Raw genomic sequence first — 18,792 nt, 5'->3', positions numbered from 1 at the left:
TGAAGAACTAAATGGAAATAAATAAAAAGTTAAAAAGTAACTTAAAAATTAAAACAAAAACAAAATAGTAATATTTAAAAATATAAATAGGCCTAAAAGTGATAAAATGAAAAAAGCAAATATAAAAATTAAAAGCAAATTCAAAATTAAAAACTATATAAATAATACTTAAGTAACAATCCATTTAAACTGCTTTATTTGTAGCACTTTTCACAAGTCATTTTATTACAATGCAATAACAATATTTCTTGTCGTACATTCCTTGAAATCAAGCCAAAGTCAGTCAAGTATGAAGTGCATGCATTAGCCCTCTTTACTAGTCACTGCTCAGTGGCTCTTATACATATACAGTGCAATCATCACACATCAATGTACAAAGGAAGACATAAATGACCAGACAGTCCTGTTTACAAATGTGCACATCTGTCTAGATACACTCAACAGATACACTCATGCTTTTTAAAGGGAGTGCTGTATTATTATTATTATTATTATTATTATTATTATTTTGGCAAGTTCATCCACCACACCATTTGTTCAAGAGTTCATTTTAATTTTTATCTTCATGTTAATATGTTTAAACCCCAACTTCATTTAAGGGCTCATCTGTTTGTTCACTTTATTTTAAGTGCAGTCTTAAATTACAAGGCGCTAGTCCTGTTGAGTAATAGCTTGTGATGTGTCGCGGTCCTCAAACAGCCCCTGCAGATCCTTCAAAGACTGAACATTATTTCGTGTGAGCTGAGATGTTTTCTGAGCATCAGTCCTGAGTTTCTCAAGGTCTCGGCTACTTCAGGGTATAAAAAAGTTGATGCATGAGAAAGAGAAATGCAAAGAGAGTATAACACAGGAGTTTCAGACTGTTTTAATGTGACCATCATAATATATTAAGTTCATATAACAAAAAGTAAGTTAATGAATAAGACTCAGATCTCTCTTACCTAAGAGGAATAAGGACAATCCCAGTGACAAGATTTAGCTGCTCCATTATCCAGACGCGACTTGGAGAGTTCAGCTATATGAGGATGAAGCAAAGCCAAAGAAAGCATAATTAATTCATTCAATCATTATTATACTATGCATCAACTAAGACACATGTAATCTCTATGTTTTGTACAGTACTAACATTGAAAGGGGGAATATTAGTGTCTGAGCCGGTTTTGTAGATCCAGTTCATAGTTTTCTGTAGAATCACGGCTTGATGTGTCAGATGCTTTAGGTACTCTGAACTTTCTTGGGTCTTCTCATGTGCTTCTCCGACCTATTAAAACAGCATTTATGAAAATCCAGACTAGATTTTAGACTAGAACAAATCTGCTCATCATTTTGGGACTGCAATCATTCACCTGCTTCCTGTATATGCCGTAACGCTCCTTTTCATGCATCAGTGCAGCACGGAAATCTCCTTTACTTTCACGCACCTTTGCCAACAAGTGATGACTGTAAAGAGGGATAATAAAACACTTTTCATTTATGTTTTTTTTGTCAGGTTCAGAATTCATGAGTGCTGTATGTGTTTGTGTTTCTGTTCACTCTTCACCTTTGTGCCAGTTTGAGAGATGAGGGTCCTTGATATTTGGAGGTCAGGGCATGGGCGTTCTCGAGGAACTTCAGGGAAAGGTCGCAGGCCATCATACTATGAAGCACAAGACCTATCTTACTCTGTACAGGAGATGAATTCAAAATATGTTTCAGTTAAACGCTTTTTAATTTGGTTTTGTGTATTTAGTACTTAAATATCAAACATTTGCAAATGTATGAGTATTACTTATCAATATTGCGGGAGCCACAAATGCCATGGACATTTTAGATTTAAATTTATATGAATGTATGAACGAAAGTATTACTGTTCAATCATTTGGGGTCAGCAAGATTTTTAAAAATGTTTTTGAAGGATGTCTCTTATGCTCACCAAGCCTGTATTTATTTCATAAAAATACAATAAAAACAAATATATTGTGAAATATTATTGCAATTTCAAATAACTGTTTTCTATTTGAATATATTCAAAATGTAATTTATTCCTGTGATGAATATTCAGCATCTTTACTTCAGTCTTCAGTGTCACATGATCCTTCATAAATCATTCTAATATGCTGATTTGGTGCTTCAGAAACATTTATTATTATTAATGATGACAACAGTTATTTTTCTGTATTGTTAGATGAAAATAAAATTCAAAATTACAGCATTTATTTAAAACAGAAATCTTTTGCTACATTATAAATGTCTTTACTGTCAGTCCAATTTAATGTCTCATTAATGAATAAAATGAACAATTTCATTATAAAAATATTTAAATAGAAAGCAGTCATTTTTAATTGTTTTAAAAGAAAAAAGAATTAAAAATTGTAAAAATTTCACAATATTACAGTAATTGTTATTACTTTATTTTTGATCAAATAAATGCAGCCTTGGTGAACATAAGAGAATTCTTTCAAAAACATTAAAAAATACTTACCGGCCCCAAACATTTCTGCAGTAGTGTAAATGCAAGTGAACTTCTGAAAGGTGAAAAAATTACTTTTAGCAGATGTAACAATTTAAATGAATGGAATATAATACATAAAACTATATAAATCTCTTAATATGTGAAAATATACCAGAACAACAAAACAATAAAATGAAATAAAATAGATGGAGTACAGCATGTCATATTGCGGGCTACTATTTGAAGTTTTCAATATCCATGTTATTTATTATTATCACATTGCTATCATTAGAACTCACATCCAGTAAAGCCATCTGAGGGTGGTCCTCTCCACACACCAGGAGCATCAGGTAGCGAGCACGGTATAGTAATCGCAGAGCTGTCACTGACTGGCCCCCAGCGAAGCAATAAAGACCAAGGTGCTTCTACACAAACGGGAAACAATGTCCCTTTCGTATATTGACACCTACATAACTGTATGACACTACAGTAAATCAGAGTTAAAATTATTTGAATAAACAAAGATGTTTACTTACGTATTCCTGTATAGTGTTGGGATGCTCAATTCCCAGAACTCTCTCACTGATCAGCACAGCCCTCTGCTGGTGACTGAGAGCCTGACAGCATAAAATTCAAATTTTGTTTCAAAATGTCATTTTCAAATGATTTATATTGGCTCATCTGTCATTTTGGAACATGTGATACCTCAGCGTAGTCTCCGAGGATGTAGTGTATGCGTCCCAGCAACCGCAGACATATGCAGACATCCTGATGCAGAGCTCCGTAGACGTTAGTGAAGAGACCCAGAGCCTGGCTTATTAACTCACAGCCCTCTTTCAGACAACCTAGTCATGCACAAATTAATACAAATCAAAATTGTGTTATTGTTATTTCTGTTTTGATATGCACTACTGTTCAAAGGTTTGGGGTCAGTAAATGTTTTTTATATTTTGAAAAAAATAATTTTTTAGCAAGGGTGCATTACATTGATCGAAAGTGACAGTAAAGACATTTACAATGTTACAAAAGATTTCTATTCCAAATAAATGGTGTACTTTTGATTCAACAAAAAATCATCAAAAAAATGTATCAGTTTCCACAGAAATAATAAGCAGTATAACGGATTCAACATTGATAATAATTGTTTCTTGCAATTAGCATTTTAAAATCATTTCTAAAGGATCATGTGACACTGAAGACTACAGTAATGGCTGCTGAATTTAAAATAGAATTTGAGATATTTTAAAATAGAAAACAGTTGTTTTAAATTGTAATAATATTTCACAAAATCAAATAAACACAGCCTTGGTGGGAGTAAAAGACTTCTTACAAAAACATAAAATAGATAAATAAACAAACAAACAAACAAATAAATAAATAACTTCAAACCTCTGAACGCTAGTGTATATTCATATACATGTATGTCAACTGTCCTTGTGTTTTTTATTCACTTGTTCTTTTGTATGTAAAGTGCATTGAGAAGCTAACTAAAATAATGTTTATTATTTTTATTATTATTAATAATATATAATTTACATTTTGTTGATACATTTTAATAATCGCTGCCACTTAAAAATAAATAAAATAAAATATTTTAGCCTGATAAAGTTTGTCCCCTAGGTTATTCGTACACTCAGAGTTACTCTGAAAGCTCACCTTGCTGTACCCTAGACTGACCACAACGCAGGAGATGAAGCGCATCACTGGACCTAGGGCTGATGTGCTTTACTACAGGGAAAATATTAAGGATGTCCTCTTCAGTGAATACAGATTTGTGCTCAGAATCAAAGTGATATTCTCTTAAAAGAATCTGAAGGAGAGATGGAGATGAATTAGCTATCAGAGTTAAAGAAATGCACAGAGACTGCCAAAAAAATCATGTTAAATCATGTCTATCACAAACTTATATACCTGAATGCCAGTTTTGATGGCAATCTCTCTGAGCAGGGTGATCCTCTGCAGCCTGCATTTGTCCACGGCCTCCTCCACACTTCCACTGCAAGAAAGAGATGAGATCCCACTCGTATCAAATCACAGCACAGCATCTATTTGTGTTCAGAGAACAGGACGCTCACCAGGGCAGGCTGTAATGGTAGTACTCCTGAGCCTCAGCTTTGATGGCCCCCCAAAGGTCAGTCGGAGTGAGGTTGGACCAGGCGGTCACAGAGCCGCCCACAGACGCACGACTCCGCCTTCTCCGACTCCTGCGTCTAGAAGCTAACTTGTCATTATGCTGAATGACTCCGGCATCAGCGAAGGAGCTCAGCAAGCAGTTGAGGAAATGGCTGACAGAGGCGGACAAGGCAGATGGTTCTACAGCCTGAGGCAGAGACAAAGGATTTTGGCAAGGGTATCATAATGTACAACATTATATTAGTGATATCCCCACCAAGCATTATAAAAAAAAAAACATAAGCAATTTCTGGACACTCACCAAAAGATATGTCTTAAACAGATGTTTTGCACATCTGGTGATCAGCTCACAGAGTGCAATTCTCTGAAAAAGGTTAAAAAATGTTACTTTTTCAGATTTCATGCACATATTTTTCTTTTGATTTTAATAATTATTCACTTAAGATTAAGATGAGTTAGTCTAGTGGTACAGTTTTCATTAAGATTAAATTGTTGTAATATTTTTAATTCTTATAATTCTATTACTTAATTTATTATTATATTTAATAATAGCAGTATTATTTTATTATTACATATATAAATACTTGAATTATTAAAATAGTTTAAAAGACCCAGTATCTCACAACTATACTAGTTAAAAAAGTGAAATCATAATCAAGGACCCCTTTAAGTACCCCTGAGATTTTAAAATAAATATTTTAATAATTAAGTATCACATTTGTGTGTTAACAGTTCTCTGACATTGGTTAATGGTCATATGGCATGCAGGTAAACATAAAATATTTCATTTTTTAGTAAGTGTTTTAATTTGATTGTTATTTTAAAATTATTTATTTAATTTTACATGATTTATGATTTAACTGATTGTTAGCTTTTCATTAAAAAACTTCATGTTGTTAATTACAATGAATGGAATATATTTTCTTACTCTTTGTAATTTTACATCATTATGGTACAAGATTATCCTATTTAAATCAATGTGATAAATGAGTTAGGACAAAAGTAATCTAAAAGTAATCAAAAAGTAGTCTGATTACATTACCTAAAATGTGTAATGTAGTGGATTATGTTACTGACTACAATTTTTGTCATGTAATTTGGAATCAGTAACGGATTACAATTTGTAAGTAACCTACCCAGCTCTATATCTATATATATATATATATATATGTATATATATATACATACAACCCAAATTCCGGAAATGTTGGGACATTTTTTTAAATTTGAATAAAATGAAAACTAAAAGAATTTCAAATCACATGAGCCAATATTTTAATCACAATAGAACATAGATAACTTAATAAATGTTTAAACTGAGAAATTTTACAATTTTATGCACAAAATGAGCTCATTTTAAATTTGATACCTGCTACAGGTCTCAAAATAGTTGGGACGGGGGCATGTTTACCATGGTGTAGAATCTCCTCTTCTTTTCAAAACAGTTTGAAGACGTCTGGGCATCGAGGTTATGAGTTTCTGGAGTTTTGGTGTTGGAATTTGGTCCCATTCTTGCCTGATATAGGTTTCCAGCTGCTGAAGAGTTTGTGGTCCTCTTTGACGTATTTTTCGTTTAATGATGTGCCAAATGTTCTCTACAGGTGAAAGATCTGGACTGCAGGCAGGCCAATTCAGCACCCGGACTCTTCTACTACGAAGCCATGCTGTTGTAATAGCTGCAGTATGTGGTTTTGCATTGTCCTTCTGAAATACACAAGGCCTTCCCTGAAATAGACGTCGTCTGGAGGGGAGCATACATTGCTCTAAAACCTTTATATAACTTTCAGCATTCATAGTGCCTTCCAAAACATGCAAGCTGCCCATACCGTATGCACTTATACACCCCCATATCATCAGTGATGCTGGCTTTTGAACTGAACGCTGATAACACGCTGGAAGTTCTCCCTCCTCTTTAGCCCGGAGGACACGGCGTCCATGATTTCCAACAAGAATGTCAAATTTGGACTTGTCTGACCATAGAACACTTTTCCACTTTGAAACAGTCCATTTTAAATGAGCCTTGGCCCATAGGACACAACGGCGCTTCTGGACCATGTTCACATATGGCTTCCTTTTTGCATGATAGAGCTTTAGTTGGCATCTGCAGATGGCACAGCAGATTGTGTTTACCGTCAGTGGTTTCTGAAAGTATTCCTGGGCCCATTTAGTAATGTCAATGACAGAATCGTGCTGATGAGTGATCTCAACAAAGATATTCGGCCTTGCCCCTTATGCAGAGATTTCTCCAGTTTCTCTGAATCTTTTGATGATGTTATGCACCGTAGATGATGAGATTTGCAAAATCTATGCAATTTGACGTTTAGGGACGTTGTTTTTAAAGTATTCCACAATCTTTTTACGCACTCTTTCACAGATTGGAGAGCCTCTGCCCATCTTTACTTCTGAGAGACTCTGCCTCTCTAAGACATCCCTTTTATAGCTAATCATGTTACAGACCTGATGTCAATTAACTTAATTAGTTGCTAGATGTTCTCCCAGCTAAAATCTTTTCAAAATTTCTTGCTTTTTCAGCCCTTTGTTGCCCCCGTGCCAACTTTTTTGAGACCTGTAGCAGGCATCAAATCTGAAATGAGCTCATTTAGTGGATAAAAGTTTAAAATTGATCCGTTTAAACATTTGTTGTGTTCTCTATGTTCTATTGTGAATAAAATATTGGCTCATGTGATTTGAAAGTCTTTTAGTTTTCATTTTATTCAAATTTAAAAAATGTCCCAACATTTCCGGAATTCGGGATGTGTATATATACAGGTGCTGGTCATATAATTAGAATATCAAGAAACTTGTTTATTATATTCATTCATTACACACAGACTGATATATTTCAAATGTTTATTTCTTTTAATTTTGATGATTATAACTGACAACTAAGAAAAATCCCAAATTCAGTATCTCAGAAAATTTGAATATTGTGAAAAGGTTCAATATTGAAGACACCTGGTGCCACACTCTAATCAGCTAATTAACTCAAAACACCTGCAAAGGCCTTTAAATGGTCTCTCAGTCTAGTTCTGTAGGCTACACAATCATGGGGAAGACTGCTGACTTGACAGTTGTCCAAAAGACGACTATTGACACATTGCACAAGGAGGGCAAAACACAAAAGGTCATTGCAAAAGAGGCTGGCTGTTCACAGAGCTCTGTGTCCAAGCACATTAATAGAGAGGCGAAGGGAAGGAAAAGATGTGGTAGAAAAAAGTGTACAAGCAATAGGGATAACCGCACCCTGGAGAGGATTGTGAAACAAAACCCATTCAAAAATGTGGGGGAGATTCACAAAGAGTGGACTGCAGCTGGAGTCAGTGCTTCAAGAACCACTACGCACAGACGTATGCAAGACATGGGTTTCAGCTGTCGCATTCCTTGTGTCAAGCCACTCTTGAACAACAGACGGCGTCAGAAGCGTCTCGCCTGGGCTAAAGACAAAAAGGACTGGACTGCTGCTGAGTGGTCCAAAGTTATGTTCTCTGATGAAAGTAAATTTAGCATTTCCTTTGGAAATCAGGGTCCCAGAGTCTGGAGGAAGAGAGGAGGCACACAATCCACGTTGCTTGAGGTCCAGTGTAAAGTTTCCACAGTCAGTGATGGTTTGGGCTGCCATGTCATCTGCTGGTGTTGGTCCACTGTGTTTTCTGAGGTCCAAGGTCAACGCAGCCGTATACCAGGAAGTTTTAGAGCACTTCATGCTTCCTTCTGCTGACCAACTTTATGGAGATGCAGATTTCATTTTCCAACAGGACTTGGCACCTGCACACAGTGCTAAAGCAACCAGTATCTGGTTTAAGGACCATGGTATCCCTGTTCTTAATTGGCCAGCAAACTCGCCTGACCTTAACCCCATAGAAAATCTATGGGGTGTTGTGAAGAGGAAGATGCGATATGCCAGACCCAACAATGCAGAAGAGCTGAAGGCCACTATCAGAGCAACCTGGGCTCTCATAACACCTGAGCAGTGCTACAGACTGATCGACTCCATGCCACGCCGCATTGCTGCAGTAATTCAGGCAAAAGGAGCCCCAACTAAGTATTGAGTGCTGTACATGCTCATACTTTTCATGTTCATACTTTTCAGTTGGCCAAGATTTCTAAAAATCCTTTTTTTTGTTTTGGTCTTAAGTAATATTCTAATTTTCTGAGATACTGAATTTGGGATTTTCCTTAGTTGTTATAATCATCAAAATTAAAAGAAATAAATATTTGAAATATATCAGTCTGTGTGTAATGAATGAATATTATATACAAGTTTCACTTTTTGAATGGAATTAGTGAAATAAATCAACTTTTTGATGATATTCTAATTATATGACCAGCACCTGTATCTGTATATATATATATACACACACACACACATATATATATATATATATTAGTTGAATATTGTTAGCTGTTTGATGAATTGCTTTTGTCTGCAACATGTAAATGTATATGTAATTTACTTATTATCTCTAATACCTATTAAAAATATTATGTTTGCAACACTTATATTAAAAAAAAATGTTTCTTGAGCAACTAATCAGCATATTAGAATGGAAAATTGCCTGTGAAATATTCAGCTTTGCTGTCACTGGAATAAATTTAGTTTTAAAAATATTAAAATAGAAAACAGTTATTTTTCATTTGTAATAATACTTCATACTACTCTTTTTGCTGTATTTTTTGTAAGTTTGAAAGTTAGTGTACATACAGTATATGTATAGATGTGTAAGTTGCATTCAGAATTGACTGAACTGATTGATTGCATGAGTGAAATACACACTCACGTAGACATGATCAAGTCTGTCCTTCTGGGGTATCTTCTCAGTATACTCCAGCACAGTTCCCAGGTATCGGATGTTGATGCCGTGCTGATGGAGAGCCTCTGTTAGTGTGTCACCATCTGTCGGCATTGATGTGTGGTCAAGGCAACTCTTTGTCTACAGAGATACACAGTTAAAGATGTGATTCCTCTCATTCCTCCCCAGGGTTACACAAGGACAGACATCGGGGATAATCAGTTCAATCATTATAAAAAAGCAACTTACAAATGCAGGGATTTGATTGGAAATTAGAAATACTGCTGCATCCTTTAACTGCTGTTTCTGTTTCTGGATATCTTCAGTACTTTCCTTGGGAAAACGTACACCTGTTAAATGAATGAAAATATTAGTAATGTTCATATTTAGCCATACACATATTTCTAATATTGTCTGCTGGTCCAAAAAGCTAACAGCGCACCTGCACAAAAGACATTAGGGTTGAAATGTATGTCAAAAGTATCCCTGAGGGAGGAGAAGACATGCTTTATTGAAGACCCCTGCTGGATGTTATTCACTGGCACATTTTTTAGGGAATGGTGATCTGCGTCCTGGTCTGGGAGTGTGACAGTAGTTGAGGGAAGCTGAGGTGTAGTAATTGGATCACATGTGCCAACGGCTTTGGAGATTTCTCTGTCAGGCTCAGTACTTTTGGAGACAGTCTCCATGAATATCTGGCAGCTGATGACATAGACATACATACAAAAAGACTGTTTAGCTCAAAAACTCACATGAGGTTAATATCTGCACCATGATATAGAGTTTTTTTTTTCATTCTGTGCATTTGATTTATTTTTACTGTTGCAACTGCTACACCCAAAATGATTTGTGTGCTATTTACAATGAATTATAATAAAAGCACTGAAATAATTCTGTAAATGTAGTAGTAGTAGTAGTATTAGAATAATTGTGTGAGTGAATCTCACAAAACCTGTTACGAATCATATTTCACTACAAAATTAAAAGAAAAAAAATGACCTAAAGAAAATTAAAGATTTTGCATCTTGACACTGTTTTCATGAAAATTAAGCAAATTTTCCTTAAAATTCAGTCAAACATCATTACTTTAATGCATTTATTTTATTTTTATATCAATCTTTTTAATTTGCTATACTCAATTATGATTCTCATAAAAGTCACATTTTTACTGATTAACATACATTACTGCAATAAAGTAATTTTTACTGTATTACAGATAAAACAATACATAATATAATTTCTTTTGTATTAAATATTATATTTTATTTTTTAAATTCTATTTAAATATTTCATTTTTAAATATTTATTTTATTTTAAAATCAGCATCTATTTACAATTAAATGCTATATATAATTTATTAAATTCTACACAGAATTTAATTCCTTGTGTGTGTGTTTATATATATATATATATATAGAGAGAGAGAGAGAGAGAGAGAGAGAGAGACAGAGAGAGAGCAAAGAGAAGTGTAGAAATGTGTAAAAACTTAAAATAGGCTTCATTTTCTGTATGTAAATGTTTGTTTTATTTTTTATTTTTTATTTTAGGGTAAAATATGACATTCCTGACATGTTTTATGAGATTCACCCATATATTGATCATAAGACAGGTGAATAGAATTACCTGTGCTCCACAAAGGCATCAATGAGTTCCTGTCTCAGGCAGACCAGGCGATGAGGATGTAACTTTGGAAAGCCTAGTTGTTGACACACAGGATTTAAATCCTCTCCTTCTACAGGAAGGAAGTTGAGGTCGGGTGGGAAGGTAAAAAGTAGATCCAAGATGTAGCACCGTCCATCATTACCCACGATGCCCTTGTGCTCCACTGAGGAGCACAACTCTACTGCTGTATCATCTTTGTTTAGCACTAGGTGGCGCTGCACTCTCAGCTTCTTACTAGGTTTGTCAAGCAGCTCTAGATACCTTCACAGAGTATGAAATGTTCTGGTTACATATACATATTAATTGTTTATGTAATTTCAAACACATTGTTAAAATAAAAACGATCCTTCTACCTTTCATCAGACACAACAGTCTTGCCAAAGTCAATGGAGCCATAGACGACACTCTGTTCTTGGTCACGCTCAAGAATTCCCGGCACGATAGTTTGGGCAGTGACGCGGTAGCCGCGGTAATCGATCACTACAGTTCCAATCAGGTAGAGGCCTTCCTGATCCACTGCCCAATAAGCTCTCACACCATTCAGGTCTTGAACAGGGGCGGCGTGGGCCGCAGCCTCACCTCCCAGATCTCTGTACTGGTCCCGTACATCGAAGCCTAAACTGAAGAAAATGTTGTTCCAGATGAACATCTGTTGTCGTGGTTCTTCACTAGGGTTGATAGGCATCACGTTACCATCTACCACTGCCATGGCTCCTCGAGTGGCAGTACTCACAAAATCACTGTTAGCCTAAAAAGTCAGTAAATGGTGGTCATTACTGGTTACATTACATTACATTTAGATACAACGTAAACAGACGTCAAGAACAGACAACAAACTTTTAAAGCCCTTTTTTGGTTCTAAATTGAACACATATGATAAGTGGTACAGATACCTTAAAAACAGCTCGGTCCCTCATGAGACGATCAGTCACGGTTTTCCTTGGAAGCTCTCTTGTGGTCTGAAGTTCTTCATTCCAGTCCCGGGCCTTTGTTCAACACAGAGGAATTGATTAAAATCTATTCATGTAACTGGCTTGTGTGCTGACTTTCAACATGTTTACCTGAGCAGGCACGTGTTCTTCATAACCCAGGCGGAAGGAGCTGACATCCTCCGCTCGAACACAGTCCATTGTGTGGTCAAGTGCTGGAGCCGTCCAGCTGAACACCTGGAAAGGTGTAGCAATCCTTTCAAAGGGGTGTGTGGACCCTCTAAAATAAGAGAAAAGTTAGAGTTCGATCATTTTGTACAACTATTTTTTTTAAATAGTTAAAAAAAAAAATGGAATTAGTGAATTTTTCAGACCAGTACATATTTCGCAGGTCAACAAGACTTAAACATTTACTATATAAATACATTAATCTAAATACATTTCCTCAATAAATAAACTTTTTTGCATCTTGACATTCTTATTTACTATGATTATCATTAGATTTGAATAATCTCATTGCTGTGATAAAGTTTTACTGATTTTCAGCTAAAAAAAAAACGCTATATTTTTTGTATTACATATTATATTTTAACTTATATATTTAAACGGCAACAAATATCAAATATATTTTACAATGTAAAGTACTATAATGCATAAATACCACTGAAGAATGTTTTAGCTAGAAATTGTGGCTTTTAATTGAGTAAAATATAGGTGCAGTACCCATGCTTTAGCTCAGTTTTTTGGTACTCTTTAACTCCTTGTAAGAACTGGCATACCTCCTTTTCAGCAAGGCACTGAAGTTCTTCTTAAAAGCTGGACTGATATGACCCAGGAGATCCAGCAGAGCGTGACTGAGGACACTAGGATTGGCTGGTTTTGGGTTAAAGCTGTATGTCGTTGACCTAAGTGAACCAGAGTTTTTAAAATACATTTCTATTTGTCTTTTTGAGGGAAAGGACGATTTAGAACACGACTGTACTCGGTAACTCACTGATTTACGTAGAACCCACGAGTTGATGCCGTTATACTGAAGTGTCTGTCTTCCATGGTTACCACATTAAGATACATGAGGTCTCCATGCATCTTTCTGTTTCCAGGAGGGGGGTTCCAGCTACTCATGGCCAGAACCTTCAAGCACTCTGAGGACTGTTTCAAAGATGAACAACTACATATTATCATCCTTAACCCAGTAATAAACCATATGACCATCTAGCACAACTTTAACACCATTACTGTCACAGATCATTTAATTCTTACCTGCCCCAAATTTGTATGAGGTAGCAGGGGTACCAGCAGATGCTCCTTAGAACCTGGAAGGATGTGATCTGGAGGGCTGCAGCTCATCTGTTTCATCCCATTACCTCTTCGCTTAGGTTTGCTGTTCTCTGGAAATTAAATTGTAATTTTTACCCCAACAAGCTCTAATATTTTATAAACTCTGGTTATTCATTTATAGGCCTACTGTATAAGGTTATTTTAACCAAACTTTTAAGCCTGATATCTTACCTATTGTACTTTATCCTAAGACTGGTATCTCACCTTCCAAACATTCTTCTGTGACACAACTGAGAAAGGACGGTGAGCTGCCCTCCACTCCATTATAGCCATCAGTAAGGTCCAGGCTCTTTAAAAGGTCTCGGATGTGGCGTAAATGGATACGCACTTCTCGAACAGTGTACGGCTCTTGGTCATATTTAAAGGGGGAGCAAGAACAGAAATTTGAGGCAGTTAATAGTGCTAATGGTATGCCTAAAATTTAAGAGTTCAACCATTTTACTTTTAGGTGAAGTTTCCAGTTATAGCTTACTAGGTCAACTATGATGATGTGAATCTGATTTAGGGCCAGATTCACTAACAGTTTGCACCAACGCAAACCCTCTTTTGGCATTAAAAAAACTCCTGTATGCATTTGTAGGAATTTCCGTTTCATACAGAAAATTTGTAGGAGGAGAGTATTTAAAGGGATAGTTCACCCCAAAAATTAAAATTCTGACATCATTTATTCACTCTCTACTTGTTTCAAACCTGTATGAGTTGCTTTCTTCTGTTGAACACAGAAGAGCATATCTTGAAGAATGTTGGTAACCAAACAGTTGACGGTAGCCATTGAATTCCACAGTATTTTTCCATAATATATAGAAGTCTATGGCTGCCGTCAACTGTTTTACTAAAGTTTGCACTAGTCAATTTACTGGTATTTGCAGCATTATTTAAAGGGATAGTTCACCCAAAAAATTAAAATTCTGTCATTAATTTCTTCTGTCATTAATTCTCACCCTCATGTCGTTCCAAACCCGTAACACCTTCGTTCATCCTCAGAACACAAATTAAGATGTTTTTGATGAAATCCAGGAGCTTTCTGACCCTCCATAGACAGCAAGGGTCCTACCATGATCAAGGCACAGAGAGGTAGTAAGGACATCGATAAAATAGTCGATGTGACATCAGTGGTCCAACCGTAATTTTATAAAGCCACAGAATACTTTTTGTGTGCAAAGAAAATAAAAATAATGTCAGAGAGCTCTCGGATTTCATCAAAAATATCTTAATTTGTGTTCTGAAGATGAACGAAGGTCTTATGGGTTTGGAACAACATGAGGGTGAGTAATTAATGACAGAATTTTCATTTTTGGGTGCCTTTAACACCCCCCAAAAAATGTCTTAACTCATTTTGTGCATGACATAACCATTACCAGTTGCTAATTTGCACTCCTCTTGGTAAATTGCATTGGTCGTTATGAAAATGAGTTGGCTGCATCTCATGCTAATTTGCACTGTTTAGTAATTTGACCCTTAATCAGGTCAATTTTATGGCCTTACCCTCTACAACCCTCAGAATGGAGCCCTCCTGAAGACCTGGTATAGATCTAAGGTGGGTAAAGTTGTCAAGAGTTACTCCATTGAGCTGCAGGGAGAAACAGGTACGACGACAGGTCTCGTCCCTGTCCATCAACACTTGCTTAATTTCCTGCACCATCGCTAAAGGTGACACCTTGAGCCCAATATAAACAGACAGATAGATAGATAAATATCAGCTATATTCATATCTACACATACAGAAAGCAGCTTCGTTTGAATTCCTGTAAGTGACAAGCCTTTACCTGGAAGTCAGTGGATTCTGTTCCAGGAGCCTGGATCTTCACCGTGAACCCTGCATCCTCAGATGGGTCCATGTCTGGAACAGCAGGAAGCTCTTGTTTTTTGCTGTCGTCCTCAACTTGTTCTGTCAGGTTGTCTGCTGGGGTGACTAGCTCATGGCCACTGGACATGGTGTCAGGGCTGGGTGCTTGTATTTTGGAAAAGAGAAGAATACAAATCACAAGTAGATTACAAAAGAGTTATGAAAGGTTTGGGATGGACTAAGGCCTACCTTGAAATATTCACACATTTTTATCAGCACTACAATACAAATACCTAAAAGACCTGTTATTTATCTGTTTAGATTGTATTTATTTATAATTATTGTTTAGCCTATAATTATTTTCCTGTTATGGCTGACAAATAATAAAATTCTATACCATTTGTTAAAAACAACGACAAAAACAAAATATTAAACACTAAAATTAACTGTTTAAAATACTGGCATGACAACACCATATTGTACAGAATGAAAACTGTATATTTATTAGGGGATTTGCTAACGATTACATTGTTATTCAATTAATATTAATACTCAACTAATTCAAAATGTTATTAAAGATTAACCTTAAGTGAGCATTAAAGAAATCTTAATGTAAAAATAGGGAAAATGAGCATGCACAATTAATTATTTCCAATACTGATAATAAAAAAAACTGTTATATTGCTGTTCACTGTGCACCCCTAGACAGAATACACACCTGTAATGTTCGGAGTGGCCAGGAACAGTTTATCAACCACAAAAAGTGTGAAGCGTTCAGTCTGATCCTCTCTCTGTTCTACCTGTGCCACAGCGAGGGTTGCCTGCTCAGAATCCCGCAGTGATAACCCTGTGCTCTGCTTTAGCGCTTCCAGGTCCCACTGCATCTGTTCTACTTCCTTCTTTTTCCACATCAAATCCTGGTCCATCTGTGACAGGCTTTGCTCCATCTCCCCTAACTCACGCTCCATCAGCCCAGAGCTCATGTCTGTAATGTCTGGTTGCTCTACATGAGATATTTTCTTCTGCATACAAAGAAGAAGCTCTGCAGTTGTAGTAGTGTTCTCATTAGCATGCTCTCTCTTTATAATATCCATCTCTAGTGTCTCATAAGTCTGTGCGTTTTGCTCTGGGCCTGGTTTTGTGAGTGCATCTGGATCTTTAAAGTCATCTGGTTGTGCTACGAGTTCCAAGGTTTGTGCTTCCCTTCGCGTCTTCTGAAGCAAAGGACATTCACTTGTAATGCCATACGCAGGTTGCATCTTCATCGCATCAAGAGGTGTTTGTGCTGCACTGTTTGCTTCATTCAGTAGTTTCTTGTCCTGTTTCTTTTTGGTGTGCATCACATTTACTTTTAATTGCTCCTTAGGTTCTTCACGTTCAATCAACTGCTCTGTTTGAGTCCAATCTTCTCTCTGACTCACGTCAATGTCACTTTGTGAGGCATCCTGTGAAGATGCAGCAAGCACAGGAATGCTAACAGGACCAGAGAATGAATTTTGACTTACCGTAATATCTGCAAATAGTCCCATCCCATCAGATTTACAAGTGTCTGCTTCTAGTCCATGAGTGCATATTCGGTTTTGAGCAGCAGGTATCTGGTACAGGGACGACAGAAGGGGCCATTCATCCTCTGCGGAGCATAATTTATTTATGCCTGTAATGTTTGTGCTTGGCGGCCCCACCAGCTCTTTATTTCTCTCTCCTCCATTTCGTAGATTGCTTTCATAAACTCCTTTGTCACTTCTGACATCTTGTGCTTCCCCCCTCGTTGCCAACAAGAGCTCCAACGGCTGAATCGAGTCCTCTCTGCCCCGAAGGTTGCTGCTAAGTACGATGTCTGGGAACAGGAGATGATCTTGGTTCAGAACAGGAGAAGCCAGTAGGTCAGCTGAGGTTCTTGAAGGAGAAAGACTTTCTATATCACTATTTTCCCGGGATACCAGCAGAGGCTGTTCCTCAGTCTGGTTCTCAACTCCCTTGGCATTAATAAACTCGGATACCTTACGGCAACAGTAAAGTATGTTCCCCATGTTGTCCGTTTGTTTACAAAAGAACTGTAATTGTGCAGCCCAAGAAACAAAGCACACTGTGAGTCAGCTAATAAGAGCTTGTTTGGTTTTAAAATGACCTTGGCTGCTAGAAAAACCTTGCTTTGTTGGTAAATCTTTAAGACAAGCCTGACAGACAGTTGACATACCCAATTACCAAGTCTGGCATCTAGCAACTCTGCAATAGCTTAAACATGTTAGACAGCAAATACAGTAAAAACATTCAATTTTGTTGCATGCCAGAAATTATGATTTATGCATAGTACATGAATTGACTGATTGGGTGATAGTATCTCCTATAAATTTACATACCTAAAAAAAGTAAACAGCAGAAGATTGCATAGATTAAAATAAAATGGCTGATTTAAAAAAATACACTTTTTTTTTTACTGTGTAATTGAAACTAATGGATTAATAAGTAATATTAAACATGCAAGCATCTTCTCACAGTTATATTCCTTCATAAATGTGCCCGCTGTCCATCTGCCCCATAAATCTCTATAGAATCACAGGTAAGCAGAATAGCTTGTCCCAAGCAGAGGTGTCCCTCTCTCCGCAACACAATTCTATAGTGTCTTTTCCTCTGCCCTTCATCCTGTGTCTCATGAACCCCTCCATCTCCCCCCACACATTTTCTATTCCCGGGGGGAGGCGTCGCGGTGGAGTTCCCCGCATCCCATTCCTCTTCCAGAGAAATCGCAACTCATTTCTTCAGTTTCACTGAACAAAAAAGCACATGACATGACTTCTTGAATCCATGCCAGATCATAAATTCGCTCAGGAGTGTTCTATATGATCCGCGCGCTTGTGGAGTGCATTGCTCGGTGATGCACCTCTCTGCTGTCCACTCTGAATCAGCTGCTGGCTCGAGCGGTCGCTATGACATAGTGCTGCAGCACCGGCGGAATGTGCAGGACCTGTTTGGAAAAGCTACAATAGTCGGAGAAGTGGAAGGAACAGAGCACCTTAAGAATACTAAACGAGCAGAAGTAGTGCGCATCATTATTGTTGGAAGCTTGTCGATCTTCTCATTGTTTGTCTTCTCCCACGCAACCTTATTTGCGGTTAGAAGCTCACCTTTACTCGCTGCGCATGCGCGTATGCTAGCTACTAACTTTCGCTAAACTGTCCTTCTCGATTCGAATGACAATATGATGATCTACACGGCCGTTTAGATATCTTATGGAATAAATAATATATTTTAATTTTATAGGAACCAAAATAAATATATAGCCTACATATTAACATATAAATTCCAAAGAACGAAAAAGTATATTTCATCTGAATATGCTCGAGGCCGTTACGCTCGACTAATATTGCAATATTTTGAATTACACACAAGCAATAGTTGAGTTGTCTATGAAAATTATGAAAAACTTACAAAATAGAGAAAATAGATAGATGTGATTAGATTGTTTGTCACATGACATGCCCATAAATTAAATTTCTCTTTATTTGATCAAAAATATATTATACCATGTTTCTTTAAAAGACATTACTAAACTATATAAAACACTATCAGGCAACATTAAAGTCAGTCTTTTAAGGCACTCCTTCCAACCGCTATAACATCAGGACTCTGGTGGTGAGTTTGATACATTTTTATAATGTAGAGTAATTATTGACCTTGACATGTCAATTCTGTAACAACCTGTAAAAAAATGTTTGCAAATTT

At 36.6% G+C, this 18,792-nt stretch overlaps 1 protein-coding gene across 4 annotated transcripts; it reads right to left on the bottom strand.

The window, feature by feature from the left end:
* Positions 1–179: 179 nt before the first annotated feature.
* On the bottom strand, positions 180–18,773 carry LOC131529428 (clustered mitochondria protein homolog). 4 transcript variants are annotated; one of them, XM_058759152.1, is made up of 26 exons: positions 15,788–18,757; positions 15,050–15,234; positions 14,769–14,940; positions 13,488–13,631; positions 13,206–13,333; positions 12,940–13,094; positions 12,725–12,850; positions 12,078–12,225; positions 11,910–12,002; positions 11,370–11,764; positions 10,978–11,277; positions 9,797–10,056; positions 9,604–9,704; positions 9,343–9,495; positions 4,866–4,928; positions 4,507–4,751; positions 4,343–4,427; positions 4,088–4,241; positions 3,137–3,276; positions 2,968–3,048; positions 2,731–2,856; positions 1,541–1,662; positions 1,347–1,440; positions 1,127–1,261; positions 942–1,015; positions 180–790 (listed from the first exon to the last, which is right to left on the bottom strand). In XM_058759152.1, exons 1-26 carry the CDS (start codon positions 17,097–17,099, stop codon positions 652–654), a joined length of 5,130 nt encoding a protein of 1,709 aa, XP_058615135.1. In that variant the 5' UTR covers positions 17,100–18,757; the 3' UTR covers positions 180–651. The 4 variants fall into 4 exon arrangements, with proteins under 4 accessions (XP_058615135.1, XP_058615136.1, XP_058615137.1 ...); XM_058759153.1 differs by having other exon boundaries at positions 180–787; positions 15,788–18,755; XM_058759154.1 differs by lacking the exons at positions 180–790; positions 942–1,015 and having other exon boundaries at positions 1,347–1,463; positions 15,788–18,763.
* Positions 18,774–18,792: the final 19 nt, after the last annotated feature.

Source organism: Onychostoma macrolepis, chromosome 21 (genome assembly GCF_012432095.1).
Source record: "Onychostoma macrolepis isolate SWU-2019 chromosome 21, ASM1243209v1, whole genome shotgun sequence".
NCBI classification, from domain to species: domain Eukaryota; kingdom Metazoa; phylum Chordata; class Actinopteri; order Cypriniformes; family Cyprinidae; genus Onychostoma; species Onychostoma macrolepis.
This window is presented reverse-complemented; position numbering and strand designations above follow the sequence as displayed.